Source organism: Impatiens glandulifera, chromosome 1, assembly GCF_907164915.1.
Source record: "Impatiens glandulifera chromosome 1, dImpGla2.1, whole genome shotgun sequence".
In the NCBI taxonomy this organism is placed as follows: Eukaryota; Viridiplantae; Streptophyta; class Magnoliopsida; order Ericales; family Balsaminaceae; genus Impatiens; species Impatiens glandulifera.
This window is the reverse complement of record NC_061862.1, coordinates 75,863,021-75,885,599: the sequence shown is the minus strand read 5'-3', so window position 1 is coordinate 75,885,599 and position 22,579 is coordinate 75,863,021. Positions and strand designations below refer to the sequence as shown.

The 22,579-nt window shown below is 30.2% G+C and overlaps 3 protein-coding genes across 3 annotated transcripts; 1 reads left to right on the top strand and 2 right to left on the bottom strand.

Moving 5' to 3' along the window:
• Positions 1-713: 713 nt before the first annotated feature.
• On the top strand, positions 714-3,012 carry LOC124921624 (spindle and kinetochore-associated protein 1 homolog). Its single transcript, XM_047462296.1, has 8 exons — positions 714-868; positions 947-1,071; positions 1,152-1,267; positions 1,490-1,621; positions 2,132-2,237; positions 2,338-2,367; positions 2,470-2,583; positions 2,764-3,012. Exons 1-8 carry the CDS (start codon positions 772-774, stop codon positions 2,839-2,841), a joined length of 798 nt encoding a protein of 265 aa, XP_047318252.1. The 5' UTR covers positions 714-771; the 3' UTR covers positions 2,842-3,012.
• Positions 2,912-5,179, bottom strand: LOC124921623 (vesicle-associated protein 1-3-like). Its single transcript, XM_047462295.1, has 7 exons — positions 5,019-5,179; positions 4,829-4,899; positions 4,670-4,751; positions 4,481-4,602; positions 4,253-4,402; positions 4,098-4,175; positions 2,912-3,200 (listed from the first exon to the last, which is right to left on the bottom strand). Exons 1-7 carry the CDS (start codon positions 5,071-5,073, stop codon positions 3,081-3,083), a joined length of 678 nt encoding a protein of 225 aa, XP_047318251.1. The 5' UTR covers positions 5,074-5,179; the 3' UTR covers positions 2,912-3,080.
• Positions 5,180-10,515: 5,336 nt separating this feature from the next.
• On the bottom strand, positions 10,516-11,687 carry LOC124922536 (protein RGF1 INDUCIBLE TRANSCRIPTION FACTOR 1-like). The gene is made up of 5 exons (XM_047463268.1): positions 11,647-11,687; positions 11,374-11,553; positions 11,229-11,303; positions 11,006-11,146; positions 10,516-10,929 (listed from the first exon to the last, which is right to left on the bottom strand). The coding sequence occupies exons 1-5, from the start codon at positions 11,647-11,649 to the stop codon at positions 10,591-10,593; spliced, it is 738 nt and encodes a 245-aa protein (XP_047319224.1). The 5' UTR covers positions 11,650-11,687; the 3' UTR covers positions 10,516-10,590.
• Between the last annotated feature and the right edge of the window lie 10,892 nt (positions 11,688-22,579).

Here is a 22,579-nt window from a genome sequence, read left to right as displayed (position 1 = left end):
ATTTTAATTTCTAAACAATTAATTAAATAAAATTAAGTAAAAAATACAAATATAATAACAATATCAAATAACCAACTAATAAGGTAACTTTAAGGAAAAAAAAATGGTTTTAAAAGATCAAAGATGTCGAATACAATTCTCACCTAAAAACGAGTTTAAGTTAGAAGGAAGGTTATGTTAGCTTTTTACATTAAAAACTAATAACAATAATAATAATTTCTCCGACATTTATTTTATTAACTAAAAACGTAGAATCAAACATTTATTTTATTAATTAAAAACATAAAATCAGACATTTATTTTTTTAACTAAAAACCTAAAAATCAAAATATATTTATTAAATTTCTTTGTCGTAACATTAATTAATATATTTTGAGTTAAAATTCTTATTATTTTTATATTAAAATTGTATATCCAACTAATTAAATATTTTAAAATTCAAATTGAGATGTATAAAAATTTAGACAAATTAAATCAATTTTCCAAAACTCTTTCAAAATTGATTCAAACAATAGTTAAAATAAAACATGAATAATGTACAAATTGTACAAAATAGGTTTTCTAAAAAGTTTGATAGTTTATTTATGCAAATAAAAAGTTAAAACCAGTTTTTGAATCCTCTCATATAATCCTATCAATTATTTAACCTTTTTTTCCCTTTCTTCAAAGCTTCCTGATTCAACCATTCCCCGCTCAAACGTGTTCATAGATTCAAATTTCCGCACCAGTTTCAGAGAATCAAAGAGATCGATCGAGAATAAGAAGAAGAAGATGGACGCGAATCATCCAGGTGCAGCTTTAGATTCGTTGATTTCATCTTTCAACACTCGAATAGCGGAATTGCAAGAACTCGTCATTGCTCGCAACAGTAAAGTGCCTATACCTCCTTCTTCATTCTTTTCCCCGTTTATATTTGAATTCTATCGATCTATTCTTTTATATACAGTGTATCCGGCTAGCACTGTCGCAGATCTGTCCGCCATCGATGCTGCTGTAAAGGCTATGGAGCTTCAGGTCCAACAGATCAAAAACCGTTTACGTGACGAGATGCAAGCCATTCCTAAAGCCAAAGTGATGATAATTAAGCATTTTCTCATTTCAGAGTGCCAAATTACAGAAATTAAATTTCATTTTGATCTATTGAAATGCAGAAACTCATTGAGGCATCATTGCAACAGCAAAGGAAACTGCAGAGTATGTCTGTTTATGTTCCTTCTTCATACTTGCCAGAGAGAGCTACTTATATAAGCCATGAACCTAGTAAATTGTATGTCAAATTTACTCATTTTTTGTCTTCTTACCACTTGAAATGCTTCATTTTAGTTAATTGGAATCTTGTTATTCATAGTTTACAGCCAGAGGTTAACGATCAGGAAACTGCTTTTCGTGCTCTTAATCTTCAAGATGAACCTGTGATTAAACAAAAAGTTAGCCTTCCTCCACTTTAAATAAGGAGCTTTTATTTCAATTCATTCTTTATTTAGTCTAGAAGTAAGAAATTTAATGTAAATAAAGAAGAAGGAAAGTTTGTTTTGATATCATTTGATTTTCAGGAGAAAAAGAGCCGTTCCTCCCCTCCTATGTGGTATGTCACTTCCGAAGAGCTTGACTCACTATCATCGTAAGTGTTTCCATTTATAATACAAGATACAAATCAGATCGTTTTCAAATAACCCTAGATGAAACAAGATCCAAATAAACCAATATCATATTATCAACTAATACCAACAATAAAATATCTTTACTTTGATTTCTATAACATTTTTAAAAGATTATCCACTAGGGTAGTTCAATTGAAAAAAGTCTTATCCAATTTCTCAGATTTGATTCACACTAAGAATGCTTTAAGATGAAATGGGGGACGTGTGATAAATTCATAATAAACTTTCGATTAAAAAAAACATTTTACAAGATGAAATTTTATGAATATTTTGGTTATTCAACATAAATATTCTCTTGTTACATTAAACAAGATCTTTTGTCTAATATTTTGAAATAACCCCACATCAAATCATTCCCAATGTTCCTAACCAATTTGATTTCGCGATTTGCTATGGTTTTAATGAAATTCTAATTAAAAATATTAGACTCTTGATGATTGATTTGTGATGAGTTTTGTAATTAATTACAGATATATGAGAGGAAGGCTGACTTTGGAAAAGGTGAATGCAGCAATCAGTGATATGGCTGCATATGCTCAAGCTAATGCCCAGCTTGTTACAGCACCAAGGAAGAAGGTAAATCAAATAACTCTGATCAATTCTTCAGTTTTCATCTATTCATTAGTTTCTCATTTTCATAATCCTGATTTGAACTTCTTTCTTTCTTCCTGAAAAGATTTCAGACAGTGTTCTTGAGAAAGCGCTGGTGAGTTAATCATAATCCTTCACAAATTTACTAAAGGATGTATTTTTATCCACTGGACTAATCCTGCTATGTATTTCCATTTGTATGATTTTGAAATTGTAGGAACTAAGAAATATTGCAGAAACTGATTTGGTAAAGGGCAAACATTTCTTCCTAGAAAGTGACATTAAAGGGCCTGCTCTCAAGCTTGACAACACAGGGAAATCCATACTAACTGTAAGTTGAAATATCCATTTACTTTTAAGCAAAAAAGTTTCATTTTGCCTATTTAGAAACTATTCTTGAACTCGGTCTCATTAATTTATTTGAAAAACACAATTTTCTATCAAGTATCTTATACAATTATTTAAAATATAACTTAAATTATACATATACATGGTGTTTCATTCTATCCAGGTTCTTCGCCACCTTGGTCGTATAAGTGAGACCAGAATTGGGCACAATCGCGTGATCATTCTCATGAAGCCTCAATGAAAATGGCCTATGCTCATCTTTTGGAAGTTATAAATATCTGTAAGTCATTTGATCATTACCCATTTTGATATGAGAACTTTAAAACAACTAAAATAAGACATGAATGATTAGGTAATAAGCTTCTTGAGTTTTTAAGTCTTTTGATTACAATGATATTGATCATCACTTGTCATATATGTCTATACTATGAAAAACTAAACCTTAAAAAGGCCAATAACTAGATAAGGATTCTAGTTTTTCTATGATCGGCGGTTTAAAATATAACCAACCAAAACACCTATCAGACCGAACAAAACCACGAGCAACATCGAGAAGCCACTGCCCCCATTCTTCTTGCCAATCTCGATTCTCATCAGATCCTGTTCAAATCATAACAATCACAGAAAAACAAACATGATCAAAAACCCTTTATCCTTGGTTAAACTAAAACTCTGAAACTTTGATCTTTTTTTTTTTCTGAGACTTTGGTTTATTCTTCGGAAAAGACTAGCACAAACCCCTTATAAATCTGTGTGTTCTTAGTTAAATCTAACCTTAAGACTTTTGGATTTTTATTCTACATGAGTCTGACATAGGCGTTGCTTGATTTGGAGGCCATTTGATATTGGTTTATTTTTTTGGATTTTTCTAGGTTTTAGAAATAACCTAAATTTATCATATCACTATAATTCCAACAATGAAATTTATTAATTAAAATACTCTTACTTTAGTTTTATTATTTTTAAATATAAAAAGACATCTTGGTAATTCATTCTACAAAAATCCCAAATAATTTACTTTTATATCAAACAATGATTTTTCCAAAAAAAACACCTATACAAATCCTAGAAAATCCAAGATCAAACAAGCCCTTGAATTATTTAATAATTCACTATCCAATCAACAATCTACTCACAATCACATTATTCAAATGATCAACCAAAATACCATAAAATTGTTACTTTTTATCCCCATTTAAAAATACTTTCTGGAGCCAGATCTGAATTTGGATTTGAACAAGAAAACATCGACAAATTTATGAATATATGTCTAATTAAGTTATATTTCAAAACTTATCATTTAAATCAACATTTGGAGGAGATTTTGACAAAAAAAAGTATTTTGAAGGAAATCTATCCAACTCTAACTCCAAAAAATGTTTCCAAATATGTAATCCTATTTGTGATAACTTACATCAAACAATATTATTTGGAAACAACACTAAATAAACAAGGCCTTAAGTGACATGAAAGATATAAGAGACATTGAAAAAATACCAATTCCCGTCGAAGCTTCTGATTTTCTAGAATAGCATCTGCTTTCTCGTCAGTCAGTCTCGACATCAAAGAAAATGCCTATTTAAATTAACACAAACATGTAAGTTATATAAAAAATATCAACCTATGATTCCTAATAAAGATCAATAATAAACCTGAGAAGACGAAGCATTTCCATCAGTATCGGAAAATGAAGCTTTGTTCCTATTCACTTTTGGCGACAACCCTTCTTCAATAGTAGTAGGCGGCAAGTAAACAACCCTCAATTTATAATCCCCGAAAACCTTACCATCTGCCTTTTCAAACTGCAAAAATAAAACTTTCAAACCCACAAAATTGACGGTAATTCGACATGTTTGTTCTTGTAGAAGTTAAAAACACACAAAATTGACAGTGTCATCTGTTTTAGCTGCAACTTCGTTCGGAACAAGAACACTTTGAACAAGAAACTTGTCTTTGCATTGCATATACTCCGAAGGTAATTCCTTTTGTGCTTGCATTGTAACTACAAAAAAGTGGACTTCTTAGTTTCAAAGACAGCAATGACTCTTATCTGATTAGTATTGTTTTACCAGTTACACTGCATGAAGAGCCTGGTAAAACAAGGCCATTGTTGGGTCGAACACAGTAATTCTTTGGACTTGTTGTTTTAACCTAGACAATGAATTTGATTTGATTCAAATTCAAATTCAATTCAAAATCAAAAGAAAAACAAGGTAATAAAAAGTTACCTTGAAAGCTACGTGCTGATCGGTTTTGTTGGTTAGGGTCATTAAACAAGAAGTCTGTTTATTGAGCTCCACTTTTTAGAAAAGAATGCAGGAATTAGGTTAAATGCATATGGGTATAAAAGAGGATGAATTGAAAAGATGTATGAAACCCTAATGATGGAGATTGATTGTTGTAATGAAGGAGACTTACGTGAGAATTTGAGTTCCGGCGGGAGGTGGAGAAGATCGGCGGCGGCGGTGGTCATGGCTCTTGAATCTCAGGGAGATCGATGAGAGAAATGGAGAATTTCTGGATTTGATTTGATTTTGATGGATGAATGATGAAGAAAGAGTTTTCCTTCCTTGTTGAGATTAAAATTAACATAGGCTAATATAAGCGGTTGAGATTGGTAAGCTTCTCTTATGGAGGAGGATTATTTGTTATACCCTCAATACTTTTTAAATTAATTCAAATTAGTTACTAAATAATATAAAATAATTTTTATAAAATTTATAAAATAAAATAAATAATTTATAATATCAAATTGTATTATTATTTTATAAAATAATAAAAAAAAATTAGAATAATTATGCATATTCACTCTAGACACAAACTACTAAACATTTTGAGCGCCAGTTAAAATTATTCTCGAGAAATTATTCTTAGTCGAGTGTTATGAGTGTTATAAGTAAGAAAATAATGAGAAATCTATTAATTATAAATCACAAAGGTATACCTTGTCTTTAAAAAAAAAAAGTAACATTAAAAAAGCCCATATATATCTAAAGATATAATTATTATTTCGTTTACGTTATGTTTATTCGTTGATAAACATTATTTGTTGAAGTTTTTATTGTTGTTTTAAATGATTAATATTGTTGTGTTTTGAGTGTGTTGGTGATAATATAAACACCGTGTTTTTATATTTTTTATCGTTAATTTATGTCCGCATTTTTTTTTACATTTTTAATAAATTAGAATAAAAGTTATAATTTTTCCAAATTCAACTATCTAATAATTTTGTTGTGAAAATTTCTAAACTCTGTTCCAATTTATCTTTAGAATGTATAATAATAAAAATTAATAATAATTTTTTACTAGCACGTTTAAAAACATTGAATATTGGGTTAGGTTTGAATATATATATATATATATATATATATATATATATATATATATATATATATATATATATATATATATATATATATATATATATATATATATATATATTAAATATTTAAATGGAATAATATTATAAAATATATTTAATAATAACTTTTTATTCAAACTTAGTTTTAATTCTATTTTCAAATAGGGCACATGGTTATAAATATAGATCTAATCACTCTTTTATCAAATTCTTTCTATTTATGTATTTTATTTAATAAAGCTTTTTCTTTTCCTTTATTCCTTCCTACTTTACCGTTATTTATAAAGGATTCTTTTAACCATTGTAATAAAATCGTTTTAAAATAAAATTTGTAGCAGTTAGAGTAAATTGTTGATTGCATGAAAATGAAGTAGATTCAACTCTTGGGACTATAACATGTTTGCAATGAATATTCTAAAAATAGATTAAAGACAAATACTATATAATTATATAAACAACAAAGGAAATCTTTGGGAAAAAACACATTAACAAATCTTTGAAAATTGACAAAATTTTCAATCTTTTGAAAATGGAATGAAAGGGGAAAATTAGTTCTTGACATTTTGTTGTTAATTTTAGATCTCTTCATATTCCATTTTGAGATTTATAATCCATTTCTCTTTTAAGTTGCTAATTGTTATGATAGAGAAAATTTACTACAATGTAAATTTTATTTGACAATGCAGGTTTATATTTTATTTTTCTTAATAAAAATATTATTTTAATACAAGTGAAAAAATGATAATAAATCAAATGTCTAATGAATTTTTAATAAAAGTATCTTAAATATAAATAAAGTAAAGAAACAAAACACATTTATTCAATCATGAAAATTACGGGCTTGAGTAATTAAGCCCATTTAGTTATGCTTAGCAAGTTTGCCCAAACAAAAAAAAAAAGAAATAGGATCTTGGCTGGGTTGGGCTCAAGAATTTTTCTATTTTTTTTTTCATTTGATGTAACCAAGGTGTCTAGATTTATATATTTATTTTTATTGTTTTTAAAATCTATGCATAAAACATATCATTTAAGTTCTGAATAACCGCATCTTAAATTTTAAACCTTAAATTCATCACAAAAAAACAAAAAATATAAGGATGACGATATAATAATAATAATAATAATAATAATAATAATACATGAATGACAACTAGTAATGTGTAAAGTTTTGAAAATTTTCAACCCATAATCCATAGAAAAATAAGAAGAAATGATAAATTATTGCTTCTTCAATAATAAAAGAAGGTGAGATTGTGTATGTTCTTCCGCAACATATATATATATATACAACATTGGTTTATCAAAATGCTAACTCTTTCCTCCTACATTTATCGTATGTCAAATCAGCTGTCGATAAAATGGATTTTGGACCGAACTTTCTTAACTATCACACTCGAACTAGGAATACTTGTTGACTTGTTAATCCAATGGAACAATAGCAAAGACTAACACTAAAAAAATCTCATTCATCGAACTAAGCTAATTATCACGATAGTATAAATCAACTTTCAATTCTAACTCAATTAAAACTTAGAATGCGACAAGATTTAAGAGATAACAACATTTTATTATATCTGATTTGTCTAGCGAAACCATCTTCCATTTAGTTAAGTGCTAACACATCAAAACCCTAAATGAATTTTCACTTGACTATGATAGTTTATACATGACATATGAATGTAACTAAGGAGAGGAAAGGATAATAATGGAGGGTATGGTGTCCTTTGGTAGAAGTCAAGTCCTCCAATAAGACAAACATGCAATTCATGAGCCACTTAGGGTTAAAAGATAGAGAGAGGACTGTCCTGAAATTAACAGCACCACCAGAATATGGGTGGTGCTTGCTGCATGCACTCCTATTTCTTTCTCTCTCACATACACATACATATTAGAAGATCAGACAAAAGAGGTGAGGGCCGGGGAAAGAAGATTGAAGAACATAACTAGCTAGCTAGCTAATCGAAAGGTCAAAATATTGAACAAACAAACAAATTTTGTACCTGAAGATTCACAAAGCCCATATCAACATCAAACACTTGTCTTTATTTCACCAAATAATTTTTAGTGAATATATCCCCCTTGCCTTTATTTTCTCTTCATCTTTTTTTCAAACATATATATTATAGATTTATTGTTCTACTACTAGCTAATCTGTAGTGAATACACTATATAATCTTAAACAAATAAAGAAAGATAAGTTGTAGTGGTTAATTAAGTCTATGAAATACATTTTATATTAGATTTGAATAAGTTGAATGATTTTTTAAAACGCTGAGTTTCGTTTCTCCTCTGAAGTGTGTGACTAATTTTCACGGGTTAAACACATATCCCGCAAATACACTTAACAATTTAACCAGAAGCAAAATTTGTCGCCCTGACAGACTCGAACCCGGGATCTCATGGAAGCTGGGAATATCCACTTTTTTGTTGACGATATATTTGAATAAGTTGAATGTTATCAAACATTTCTGAAACCTGAAACAATAATTAAGATGAATAAAATACCCTTTATTGGTAGCATATTTGTATTAAGTAATTATTCTTTAAAATAACATTAATTGCTATTTCCTCTCATAACCTTACATAAAATTTTGGACTAAAACGTTTAATTTACTATATTTTTCTATTACATTCTTACTGAAATCGTCAGATTGATAGGTTATTGTGATAAAAAGGAATCATAACCCTAGTCGATATAGAAAATATGGTTTAAATCTAAAAAACTTATGAGTTTAATAGAAGTTTTAAAATATTTGGTCATGATAAATCATTCAAGAATTAGTCGAGGAATCATAAATCTAGCTAGGTTATATAGAAGAAATGGTTATGTGTGGCTTGTAGTTTAAACCTAAAAAACTCATGAGAAAATTTGAAAAAGAAGAATATTTGAAGGGGTATATTGATGGAATGGGAACAAAGTAGTAATGGGTGCCCCAACCAGGGGTCAAACCCAACGCATTTGCCCTAAAGAGGAGACATGTGGGGGCATTTTCTATCAAGGAATCTCTCATCAATGAATCTGCATTTGCCATATTTATTTTGATTTTTTTGACTCTCTTTCTCTCTCTCTTTTTCTCATATATCATTTTCATCTTCAACCATAAAAAATAAATGTCATTATAAGATCCCCACAAACCTAGATCTAATTCTCATTTAAAACACCCAATTTGTTTAATTATATTTTGAATGTTTTTTTTCATGAAAATTTGTATATTCAATTCTAATTTTGTAATTCAAGTTCACAAAATTTTTTATCTAAAAATTAAATATCTCAATGATAACTTTCTCAATTATTAAAAATGGGTCATGACAACCCATGTTTAAATAAGTACCCAGAAAATAAATAAATGTAATTTTAGTTAGTTCAACAAACTTCTAAATGGGTTTTATATTTATTTGCCTTCTACTTAAATTTAATTTTTGTTTTCTTTTTAACTTTAATTACAACTATATATATACATTTTTTTTTTGTTAAATGAAAAAATAATAATATATATCTGGGAAGGGAATAAAGAATGGTCCCTCCCCATCAAATATCATTGGCATTTACTACTATAGGTTATGTTACAACATCTGAATAAGGTATCTCTATCTGCCATTTCCTAGTGGCAATTTCGTAATAATCCATCACTCGAATGAGAGAAAGATTAAAAAAAATATTATTAGCATAAAAATGAATATATAAATTTATTATACCTTGCTACTGTAATAAAATATTTAACATAGTTTAAGTAGTGATGATAATTGAAAAGTACAAAAATAAATATCATTAATGTTGACTAAATGAATGATTATGTTAAATTCTTAAAATCCAATATTTATATGACAAGACATCTGAATGATATTAATATTAATTATTTTTTTAATTATAAATTTGTAATAAATAACTATTTTTAATTATGGGTGATTATAAATAGCTAGATTTTAATATGGTTGAATCATTTCTTTGAATAAATTTAAATCCGACACACTATGTTAATTATATTCAACCAAATATTCGGCCAATTTGATGTCTCAAACATTGTGTTAGATGATATCAAATTCTATATATCCAATAATTTATATTCAACATATTTTATACTAATTTTAAAACAACTAATTAATCAAAATTAAACACAAAAGTATAAATGTAATAACAATTATAAATAACACTTTTATCAAACAAAAATATAAAATTAAATTTGTATATCTATAAAATAATCTTTGAAGTAACTAATACTTTTACAGTTTTAAATTTAATATAATCATTGACCTTAAATTTAATTTATATAAAATCCTCTAAACTATAAATTAAAAACAAATTTACGGGCAAACTTTTACATTTGTGTAAACTAAAACATAAGTCTTGTTTTTTTTTTAACATTTATTGTCCACATTAATGCCAAATATTTTTCACACTGCACCAAAATGGAGCAAAATTAATAATAAAAAGATCTCATTATAAATGTTATATAATGAAGTTGGAAATTAAGAAACAAACATAGAGGATAGAGAATGAGAAAATGTTTTTTTACAAAATTTGGGATGTTAATTAGATTTAGATCCTCTATTTTTGTTTTTTCCACACAATTACTAAATTACCAAATTACCCTCCCTTTCTCTCTCCTCCTCATCATCTCCGTACACATTTCAATAAAGTGGTGACCTATGTGGCGTGCCTTTCCGGCGATTGTTTATCATTTCCACCACCGAATTTTCCGTCACCGCCGAACATGTCGTTATTTCTCTACACGCCGCCCTAAACCCATTACTTCTCTTCTTCCTCACCACTACTTCCGCCGGCGCCGACGCCGTCAACTCGCCGCCGGAGGACCCAGATGAAGTCATGTTCATCCCACCGCCGACGAGATCAATCACTGTCTCCGTTGATAACTGTCCTTCATCAATTCCTGGGTCAGGCAGATTTATGCAATTCGATTCCACGATGTACTTTGACAAATTTCCATCCGTTTTCATTATATGATTAAGCTATAATACAATAAAATAAAACCCATTATAAGCAAAATCAAGAATTTTTTTGTTTAATTATTTTTAATTAAAAAACCTTGCATGAGAGAGAACAGAAAAAGTATGGGTCCTGTAATGCTCTGTCGCAGGTGATACAGATATTGCCGGAGCCACGGCATGGTCGTGTTTGCGGCCGTTCTTTTAAAAACACTACTTTTGCACTGTTTGTAGTGTATGACTGAAAACAAAACAAAAAAAAACCCAAATCTTGATTAAAACCCATGAAAGGAATAATGAAGAAGATTATGATTAGAACAAACCTGAACAAAAGCACAGTCCATTAATTTCTCGGCATCTCCTAGACGGAGAACGTCATGATAAACATATCTTCTAATCTGAAAAAAAGAAACCATGAAGAATTGTGTAAATGTTATATGGAGAGAGATATAGAGAATGAGAACCTACCTGTAAGAGACTGTGAGAGCGATGGAGAGATAAACAGTGAGGGCAAATTCCTTCAGAGCAGTCCAAGCAAAAGATGTTTTTTTCGTTTTTCTTGTGTTCTTCGTGAATTAAACAGGCGTTGAAGAATTTCTCTGTTAATAAGGAGTGAAGCCAGTGAGGAAGATGACCGGAGAAATGCATCTGAGAAAGGAGAACCCATTAGTTAGTTAGTTAGATTTTGAAATGAAACAAGTTGAATTGATAATAAACAGAGATATGAAGAAAGATAGAGACCATGGTGCTGGTGGTAAGTAGTAATTGGGTGGAATTATGGATGAGGATGAGAGAGAGAGAGAGAGAGAGGGTAAGAAAGAAAGAATATGACTATGATTTTGGGAAGTAGTACTGAATTGTCATCTCATGAATTGAGAGAGAGAGAGAGAAAGAAAGAAAGAGAAGAACGGCGCGCCTGCAAGAAACGAGGGAGGGGATGAGAGAGAGAGTGTAGTGGGTTACTGTTACCAATGAAACGGAGTGGGAGAAGTTGCCGTCATTTAAAGATATGAATTCAGCTCTTTTCTTTTCAATTTTTGTGTTTTTTTTAGTTTATTTGATTTAGGGCAAGTTTGATTCTTTGTTAGGATTCAACTTATATTTTTTCGTTACTAAATACGAAATTAAGTTGAAACATAAGTTGGTTTTTCGTTTATTTGATTTTTTTTTTCATTAAGAACTAACTGGTTGGATCCTTCTGGACATGGTTGAAACTAAATTTATTATCAAACAAATCTTAGTCATCATTATCAATTGTGTATGGATTGGCTTAGGCCTGTTAATTTATTGTAAGTCATGTACTCGTGTACAAAAAAAAAATTGCTTTTAATTCATTAACTTAATAAATTTTACATATTTATCCAAGTTAATGGTTAGATATGGTATTTTCTCGTTTGTTTGTTTGGTAATGATAAAAGTTATAACGAATTATAAATAATATAAGATAATATAAATTATTAATAGTTCCAGAAAATGAGAGTTCAAGAATATGATCAAATAGTCATAATACATACCAAATAAAAGTCTTATCTATCGTTACACGTTAATTGACCAAATAATTCAACAAATAACTAAAATTTGAAAAATTCATAAAATAAAAATTTCAGTAAAGTCAACATTCTTTAAATATCATCAATCGAGATATAATTCATGTTAAATCCTTCTACTTCATCGCCTTTTTCTTCAATGTCCGCATCAACATCCTCTAGAACATTTGATCCTTGTTTGGACAATATTGATGTAACTATTACGTTACCTTCTTGATTTAATCCCTGACGGAACAAATAATTACTTGACGGCCAATGAGCGAAGTATTGAGTATGGACTGCTGCAGTCTGAAATTAAGTTTGAATTCACAAACTCTTGAAGGCGAGAACGAAGAGAATAAAGACGAAACAAATAAGTAGTCGGCGGCCGATGAGCGTAGTATTGAATATTGGCTGTTGCAGTGCTGCTTGGGAGAGAAAAAAACTAGGGTTATGCGGCATATGCCTATAAGGCTATAAATCAGATTAGATTTTTTTTATCAACCCGCGGACCAACCTAAGCCTGACCAGCCTAGGCCCGCGACCCGAGCGAGATGGCCCGTGTAGGCTCACATCCAAATGGGTTGCTAATATTTTAACCCAACCCGTCTAAATTGTTTGGCGGGGCGAGCCAACCCAATGAGCCTAACCCAAATTGACGGTTATACCTGCTCTTCATGTTTCCTCTCAAAGGGAGGGGGCAAAACATTCATTTAAAATAATTCACAAACTCAAGATGTCTAATTTTAATTTTCAACTAAATTCTTAAATTTTATAAAAATAATCAAGATGTCTAATTTTTGTGTAAATTTATATAACCACATAAATCGATAATAATAATCCACAAATAAAATAAAGTATCGATAACCATCTAAAGAAGCAACTAAGACGGTCTCCAAACATCAGAATGTACCAAATCAAGAGAAGCATGAGTTTGTGAATAAGAAACTGGAAATAAAAGTTTGTGAACTTTTCCATGTTACACGATTCACAAAATAAGAATTTGTTCTTACATAATATCGGTAGTTTAAAATGAGATATGATAAAAGATGTTGTTGCTGAAGTGGGATGACCCTAACGATGATGCCATGTTTCAACATTAGAGCGTGTTGTAATAAAACCTCGTGATGTCTTACATTGTTAGGCAAATCATTAAGATAATATATACCTCCTTTAAGTGATCCTCTTATAAGTTCAACCTTTGAAATCCGATCCTTCAGAATACAAAAGGTAGGGTGAAATTCAAAAAAAGCATTGTTGTCGGTTGGAAAACGAGTTACACTTAATATTTTTTTTGAAATATCTGGTACATAAAAAATATTTTGAAGATGTAATGGTCTTTGATTTCTCGAAATAGTTGAGTTTTCAATATTAACTGTAGAGATACCCATGTCATTATCCACTTTAATATCATTGTCACATGTGTAAGGAGTGTGAGTTTGAAGTTTGCCTAAATCTGATGTAATGTGATCAGATGCATTAGAGTTGGGATACTATTGTTAAAAATCAAATTTAGTATGAGGAGAAGTCATTATAACTATTAGAGAAGATTGTTTCTTATCATAACGTTGATAACAATCCACGTTTCATGCCCATTTTTATATTACAAACCTGACAGATAATATATGCTCAATAATTTGCGATTGTATGTCTTAATCTATTGCAAGTGGTACATTGAGAATGATTTCTACTATTACAATTTATATTTGGAGCAATATTGTTAGAAGAATGTTTACTACCGTTAGAAGACCCACCTTTTAATCCATTCCAACCACTAGATTTTTTCATTTGTCCTAAAAAGTGTGGTGAATATGTACCTGAAGTGCTACGACCTATATTTCGGTAATTATTTTGATTTCCTTGTTGATTTTTTCCATATGCAACGTGATTGGTAAATTCTCATGTTGGGTGTGAAGAAAGAAGGCAATGTTTGTGCATAAGAAGAAGTCCCATAAGTTTGTTGACGCTTATGGGTTCTTGTCTTGCGGAGACTGCAACAACGATTGATTCAAATTACGATCTTAAGCCACCAAGAACAAGATCAAGATCCGTAACCTTATGGTTGGACGTAGCCAAGGCATAAGCTGTCGATTTCATCTTCTGAAGTTAATCTTGAACACTTGATTTACATTTTCTAAAAGTTTGGATTTAAAGTCTCAATTGTATTAATTGAGTCATAGTTTAAATTGAGAAAATTTCTTCTAGGGTTTCCCAAAGTTTTCTTGTCATATCATTAGCATATGCAATGATTTATGTGAAAATAAAATCGGTAAAACTCGAGATTAACCAACCTAAAACTTTTGAATCTTGAATATCTCGTTCTTTAAATTTTGGATTCTTGATTGTTTTTGTTATCCCATCTTTGTCAATGTAACTAATTGCAATTGGTGGAGGTTTTTCTTCTACATTAATATGTTTTATGAGACCATCCTTTAATGAGAGGAATAATTGAGATTTCTACATAACATAGTTGTGTTGATCTAGTTTCAAATTAATTGATGGAAGCATACTATGATTTTTATCCCTCATTGATCTTTGATGTTGATGTAAGAATTATCCTTTAACTCTATACCAAGATAAAGAATGATAAGACTTGTAAATAAAGAAAGTCAAAAAGAGAGTTATTTTTTAATATTATTCTTGAATTGATGTTATATTAATAAATTGAATTAATTACAATATTGTCTTATTTATAACTAAACTAAAAAAACTAAATTTTAATAATAAATGAATAAATAAAAAAAGATGGAATAATAATAGGAGTAAAAATAGGAGCACATGATTTTAGTCAATTACTAAAAGTAACGTGTCTTCTTTAACATAGATTAATAATAATGTACAAAGTAAAATAACTTAGATTCGATAATTTGATGTAAGTTTTCGTAAGACGGAATTTTATTTTTGTTCCACATCTCCGATTTTGTTCTCAACGGGTATATTAGAGTAGAGTATATTAGTGTGTGGGTATTATGTTTAAGGGTAACTATTAACTTCCATCTTCTCTTATAGATGGTTATAGCATCATTGATATTGGTCTTTAGCTATTTTTTTAAGGTTAATTTATGTATCCTCTTATAAAATTAAATCATGATTAAATATATAAAATATCATTATTTTCTTTTTTTATAATTATTATATAATTTACACTTACAACTTCTCACCAAAATAACTACTATTTTCTTAACTTCAAAACATTCAGTGAGCAAAGTCTTTCTTATTTCGTTTATTCTCTTTCTCAGCTAATTTTGTTGATTTAAAGTGGTGTTTTTTTAATGATCAATGAAAAATAATATAAATGATAGTCGTTTGAGCTGAACGACATAATAATTACAAAAATTGAAATAAAAATACACAACATAAAATTGTTCACCAATGACTAGAAAAGAAACAAACAAAAAGAAAAAATTTAACGAGCACGAAGGTCTTTGAGAAGATCAATGAATTCCCCGACCCCCTCAAACGGTTTACCCTATAAAACTTCCCCAATTGTCATAATAGTAGAATTATGAATTAAATGCATTGGTCAACAACGATTATTGAACGTTTTACGATTCCTTTCAAGCCAAATGGTCCACTAGAAGATAAGTAGGATAATGGCTCATTGACTTAGACCAACTGAGCTCACCATCTCTATCATACTTCCCAAGAGCTAACGATAGATTTCGGCATAACCTAATGAATACCTGTCATGTTCTATTATAATAACTCCAAATCGCAGCCACTCCATCATAGTGAAAGAGTAAGTGAGGCGCTGACTCTGCCTCTTTATGACACATTCTACAACGACTCACCATAATGGATCTTTTTTTCATTCATCTATCATCCGTCAATATTCCTCCATGTATTACACTCCATCCAAAAAATGGGATATTCAATGGGAACTTAGAGTCCCACAGCTTCTCCTATATGAGATCGTAAGGAGAATTCTCCGCAATTAAATAGTAGCAATGACTAACCTTAAAATTATCAATATTCTGTCAATATAAAATATTACACGAAGACAGATTCACCTCTTTGTGTCCCACAGTTTCAACACTCTATGGTATAAATCTAACTCTTCAGTATTTAGTCTTCCTTCTCCTATATCTAATTCTCATTGCAAAACCATTAGAACTCACGTCAAACATATCATTGACTGTAGCATCTCTACATATAGTGATTGAGGAAAGAACATGAAATGATGATGAAAGATTTATAATACTACACCATACATCATCCTAGAAACTAATTGAAGAGTCATTGCCAACCAAAAATTTACACTGTCCACGAAAAGACTTCCACATTATCGAGATGACACTCCATATATTACATCCCAATGCCCAATTAATAGATTTAGTGAACCAGCCAGACCAATCATGTCCAAACTTACATCTGATCATAGTAGCCCACAATGAGGTAGGTTATGAGGAATATCTGTTACACTATTTTGATAAAAGAGCTTTGTTAAACAAAGTCAAATCACGTATACCCAAGCCTCCTAGTCTTTATATTTCTTCACTTTATCCCAACTAACCAAATGACAAAATGGTGACTTAGAGGATCCTAAAAAAAGCTTAGAAATGATTTTTTTCATCTTCACAATCACACTTTTAGGTATAAAAAATATAGACAACATATAATTGAGCATAGATGTTAAAGCATTTTTTTATGAGAATTAGACGTTCACCTTTCGAAATCATTTTACTCTTCCAGATCGATAACTTTCTTTCTATTTTGACCATGATCGGATCCCAATAAACTTTGGAACGGACTTTAGAATCTAAAGGCATTTTAAGATAAGTTGACGAAAATTATCCCATAACGAAGCCCAAGATGATCGCAAGTGTCATCTTCCTTCAACTAGATACATATTTTAGAAAAAAAATCTCAGACTTATCGAGGTTAACCTGTAATCCAAAACAGGCTCCAAATAACTATAGAATACCGCGAAGATGCTTGATATTTCTTTGAGTGACTTGAATCATGCATAAGGTATCGTCCGTGAAAAGAAAATGAAAAATAACAAATGAAGACCTCCATACCCCACAATTCACCCCTCTAATTAGGCTAACATACTCGGCAAAAACCATCATTCTTGAAAAAGCTTCCATGACAATAAAGAACAAAAAAGAGATAAAGGATCACCTTGCTTGATTCCCCTCGAGGTTTCAAAAAAACTTTTAGATCTTCCATTCACAATAATAGAGAACTTGGTTGTTGACATGCAGAATTTGATCCAATCAATCCACTTCTCTCCCATACCCACTCTACCCATTATATCGAATAAAAATTCTCAATTCACATGGTCATAGTTATTTTCAATATTCAACTTTACGAAGGCACACTTATCTCCTCTGAAATTTATCGAATCAATGCATTCATTTGTAATAAGAGACGCATAAAAAATATGGAGACCTTTAATAAAAATCCATTTAATTTACTAAGATCACTGACTCAAGAACTTCGCGTATCCTGTTCACCAAATATTTAGACACAATCTTGTAGAATGATGAAACAAGACTAAAAGGTTTAAAAAAATTTCACATCAATAGTCTTAGAAGCTTTTCGAATTAGGCAGATTAGCAAAGAGTTCCAACTCTTATCAAATGATGAGAATTGATAAAAATGCCCGATCACTTCCATGATATCATTTTGAAGAAGGGCCACACTTTTTTGAAGAATGCTAAAGTAAATTCATCACTACCCGGAGCCTTATCGCTCCCACACCCATAATTGATGCTTTCACTTCTTTTTTTTCTGTGAAACGAGATTGTACTGCGCTATTTTTATCCACACTAATAGTAGCAAAATTCACACAATCCAACTTCAGTCTGAGTATATGTTATTCATTTAATAAATCTTTATAGAATTTCACAATACTATTTGATATTGTAGGCTCACAATCATGGACAACACCATGTACCGTAATTGAGTTAATCTCATTGTTCCTAGTCCGCGCCTTAGAGACCTCGTGAAAGAATTTTTTGTTTTTATCCTCAGCTTTCAACTAAGTAGCCCTGCTACGTTGTTTAGCCCTAATCTATTTTTTACACGGCTCAAGAAAATTACTAACTAGCAAAATATATGAGTTAACCTCTTCTACTAAAAGGTCACGAACCTCTTCCAACTCATCAATAACATTTATTTTATTACATAAATCCTTGACCTTTGCACAAAATATTGCATGTTCACCCATATTCCAATTTTTTAGTAGCCTGTGTAAAATCTTCAAATTCATAAAAAGTTTTGATGATGCCGAGCCCAAAGGAACTTGAAACCCCCACCATTCTTACACGTGCAACACAAAGTTGTCCCTGATCAACCACTTATTCTCGAACTTAAAAAGGCGGCATTACTTATGCACTACCATACGCTTTAATAGGTTAATGATTTGAACAACTCCACGCAAGAACCTTTATAAAAATATTTGTCACCCCCAAAATATCGTTTCACTAACTAAAAATCGGTCAATGCGCGACTAGGAGAACCCTCCACTATCATTGCCTCTTCTGAACATGTATCGTCCTCTTTCAAGTGGTAGATCCACAAGTTCAAGATTCTCAATAGCATCAGAGAACTCTCTCATTTAATAGTCAATCTTTTAGCACTCTTTCTTTCTGAAGGGTTCCTCACCTCGTTCATATCACTAGCAAAGATGATCGTCAAATCCCATAAACTAGTCACTCGTTAAAGAACACTACTTTTAGTTCATTGATCACTAGCCCGTAAATCACTAACATCACCCAATGAAAGTTATCTCCCTGATTCCTAAGTTGCAAGCTAATTAAAAATCTTTCAACATCAACATCAATCTTCTCAAATACGTCATCATTTCAAGAAATTAGAATCACATAAGATGCCCCGATAGAATCAAGTGCTACTCATCCACACAATCGCCAATTGCACAACTCTCTAACAATCCACTGATCCAACTAACGAATCTTCATCTCACAAAAACAATATATTACACTCTTAATAGATCCCGCAAGAGATTAAAGAATACAACGCTTCTCCCTATCATTAATCTCACACACATTTCATGCTAATATTTTATCAATTATCAAAATAGGCTTACATAGAGTATATATGATTCGATTTTGGGACACGTTTTCCTGATGATAGGAACTTAGGGGGTAGATCGTTAATCTTTTTGAGTTGACACCTCTTATTATATATCAATGTGGGGATTTTACAAATTTCGGGTCACACTTCTGACTCTTCAGCAAAAATCTCTCTAATAGGAGATTTGTTTTCGTTCATGTCATGTTATGTTATGAGTCTAAAATATCTCACATACTTCCTCATCAGTGTCACTTTCTTTATCTAACTCAATCAATTCTTCTTTATGTACCTTGATAGACGAATCACTTGTATTCTCATGATACAAAGATCTGTTAGGATTTGCTTGAACAGTATTTTTTATGGGTGAACACAATTCACCTTCAGTCGCATATTTCAACTCACAATTAACCACCAAACTCGAGATTAGATAGACGAGAATTTATAATGGGGCTTGATACAAAACTACTTGGAGCATATTAATAAAATTACTTGGAGCATATTAATTGGTATATTAACTAAGTAGACTCCTCAAATGTCACACGCAAATCAAATTCAGAATTATAGGATGGAGGTGATGGTTCATATACCAAATCAAAGGTTAATCCCGATGACTGAAATTCAATCTCGCAATCCCGACCCTCTTTCTCCATGGCGCTACCTGGTTCGTCTGTAACTATCGCCTCTAATGATTCATCATTTTGGTGAATACTTGTCACATCCCCACAACCTCGCTGAAATTAATCCCCTCCTTTAAACAATTATCCACATCAATTGGTTGCGACGTTGAACCTAATATATCTTCCTCCACTAATTATGTGGATGGAGGAGTCTGAACCGGCACATCTTGCTCCCCACAATCCGGACATAAATTAGAACTTGTCACAGTTGACACAATCAAAGGTCATTCAGGCAATATTGCAACCTTATATACAAGCATATCATGTTCCAAGACAATAGTATTTGGCATTCGTTCCACCGAACCCACACAAATCACTGTCCACTCGACCTCACATTTTAGACTGGTGTTTTCGTTCATCTCCACATATCCACCTAAATTTTCACCGGCTTTTTTCAAGTACTCAATGCTCCAACAGATCTTGGGTAATCTAAATAATGAGTATTTATAAAAGGTTTTCATGTTTTAAAGAAAATAAAATTATCATTATTTCTTTTTTATTTCTGGTTAGACATTTTTTTATTATGGTCAGTTTGATTCAATTTATACCCATTTTATTCGCCTTAGTTTATTCTTTAAGTGATCAAATACATTTGATTAGTATGTATCTTATCTGAATCATTAATGCTGAATTCATTTGAAACACTTAATCGTTTATCATTATGTTTTAAATTATTCAACTTTTTCAATAAACGATTGTTTATGTTTGATTTTATTTATCAAGTACTTATTAGGTAATAAATTATTACTTATAAATCGAATCAAAAAATTCTACAATAACTGATACACTAGATTGAACTCGTTTCATAGTTGGAATCTGTTTGATAATTAAAAAAAATAGTTTTGGGGTGTTTATTGACGAAAATAACCTTACTTCCTCTCTCTATATATTGAATGATTAATTAATTCTAAATAATTAAATAAATAATAATTTTAATATTTTGATAAATAAAAAAAGTAATTAAATGGATGAAGTGATGGTTGAAATTTATGTAAAATTCTCTTAAAAAAATCTAAAAATTAAAAGATCAAACAAGGCTCTAGAGATTAAACAAAACCAAATATGCATTAATTACAACAATTTTTGTCCTAAACTACATAATAATCTGATTTATTTTATTTTTTAAGAAAACTAATAATACCACCAAATAACCGACCGTCAAACAACATAAAAAAAAGTGTTTTGACTTAATTTATTTATTTTACCTAGGTATATTATAATTAGTATTTTAAATAATAAAATATCTTTAAAAAGTAAAAAAAAAAAAATGCCAGCCCTAACGAAAGGGTTTCATCTACAAGTTCATGGCTGGAGGTAAATGACAAGACGAGCAACAAAGAAGTAGTAAGACTGTGACCTTTTTTCACTTATCTATGTAAAAGTAAAACGGTAAAAGATATTGCTGCTGCTGAAAAGTTACTGGGTCCAGTTTTATAAATGAGAATTAACATCGCAATAGGAATAGAATAGAATAGCTCCCAATGGCTATTTACTACTACAATTACTTCTTTCGATAGCAACTCTCTGGTTGGTTTGCTTTAGGGTTTCAATTCACCCTTTTTTTTATCTCTCTCTCTCTATAACTTTTACTTCTTTCCCATTATCTCATTGTTGACCGTTCTATGTTTATGATTGTTATTGTCGTGTTTCACAGCGGGGAGTAATTTTTACTATAAATTATTAAGATTTTCTTTTTTTACCATATATGGATTGTCACTGTCTTTCTACTCATACTCATCTAATTCTATATTAGTATGTACCTTACAATTATCTAAGCCTTTAATTATAACATATAATTTATTTTTATAATCTAGAAGATTGTATATATGCCATCAATTGATTAATTTAGTGTGAAACATAAAAATTGTTTTGTTTAGGTAACGGTTTTTGTGGGATAATGCTAGTTTACAATATTCGGAAAAATAAAAATGTTATTTGTGTCAAGGGACTTAGAAAACAACATTTCATTTATTCACTGTTTTTTGTATGTGAGGTAATAAATAATGTTTAGGGTTTCGCGTGAGTGGAGTTGAATAAGATGATTGAGGTCGAGAAATAATGATTTTAAATCATTGGACTTGAGAGTAATATAAGTAATTTTGTTTGTTAACAAGGGTGTGATGTGTTGTAAAGTTGTTTGAGAAACTCTAAACAAGCTAATAAAATATTGTGTGATTCAATTGTTAATTAGTTTAATGTTTTAGTTGTATTTCATTGGTGGTTTGTTTGAGGTTTGATTAATTTAAAATTTTTTTAGGGACTATATATTTTGTGGGTTTATTATCATCAGAATTTAGAAGATATTTTGGACCATTTTGATAGGTATTTTGTTGTATTATACTTTTTGTCTTCACTTAAATAATGATAATATATTGTTTAAATGTTATTGTTAAAATTATTTTAGTGTAAGAATGATACAGTATATATTCT

Excerpts from the sequence above, each read along its gene's own strand:
- LOC124921623 (XM_047462295.1), bottom strand. The coding sequence starts at position 5,073 with ATGACCACCGCCGCCGCCGATCTTCTCCACCTCCCGCCGGAACTCAAA. Across the intron at positions 4,403-4,480 it reads CAGATGACACTGTCAATTTT|TTTGAAAAGGCAGATGGTAA; the intron begins GTGTGTTTTTAA and ends TTATTTTTGCAG. Across the intron at positions 3,201-4,097 it reads AGAAGCTTCGACGGGAATTG|GATCTGATGAGAATCGAGAT; the intron begins GTATTTTTTCAA and ends TGATTTGAACAG.
- LOC124921624 (XM_047462296.1), top strand. The coding sequence starts at position 772 with ATGGACGCGAATCATCCAGGTGCAGCTTTAGATTCGTTGATTTCATCT. Across the intron at positions 2,368-2,469 it reads GTGTTCTTGAGAAAGCGCTG|GAACTAAGAAATATTGCAGA; the intron begins GTGAGTTAATCA and ends TTGAAATTGTAG. Across the intron at positions 2,584-2,763 it reads CAGGGAAATCCATACTAACT|GTTCTTCGCCACCTTGGTCG; the intron begins GTAAGTTGAAAT and ends CATTCTATCCAG.
- LOC124922536 (XM_047463268.1), bottom strand. Across the intron at positions 11,304-11,373 it reads GCTCTCACAGTCTCTTACAG|ATTAGAAGATATGTTTATCA; the intron begins GTAGGTTCTCAT and ends TCTTTTTTTCAG. Across the intron at positions 10,930-11,005 it reads TCTGTTCTCTCTCATGCAAG|CTTAATCATATAATGAAAAC; the intron begins GTTTTTTAATTA and ends ATTGTATTATAG.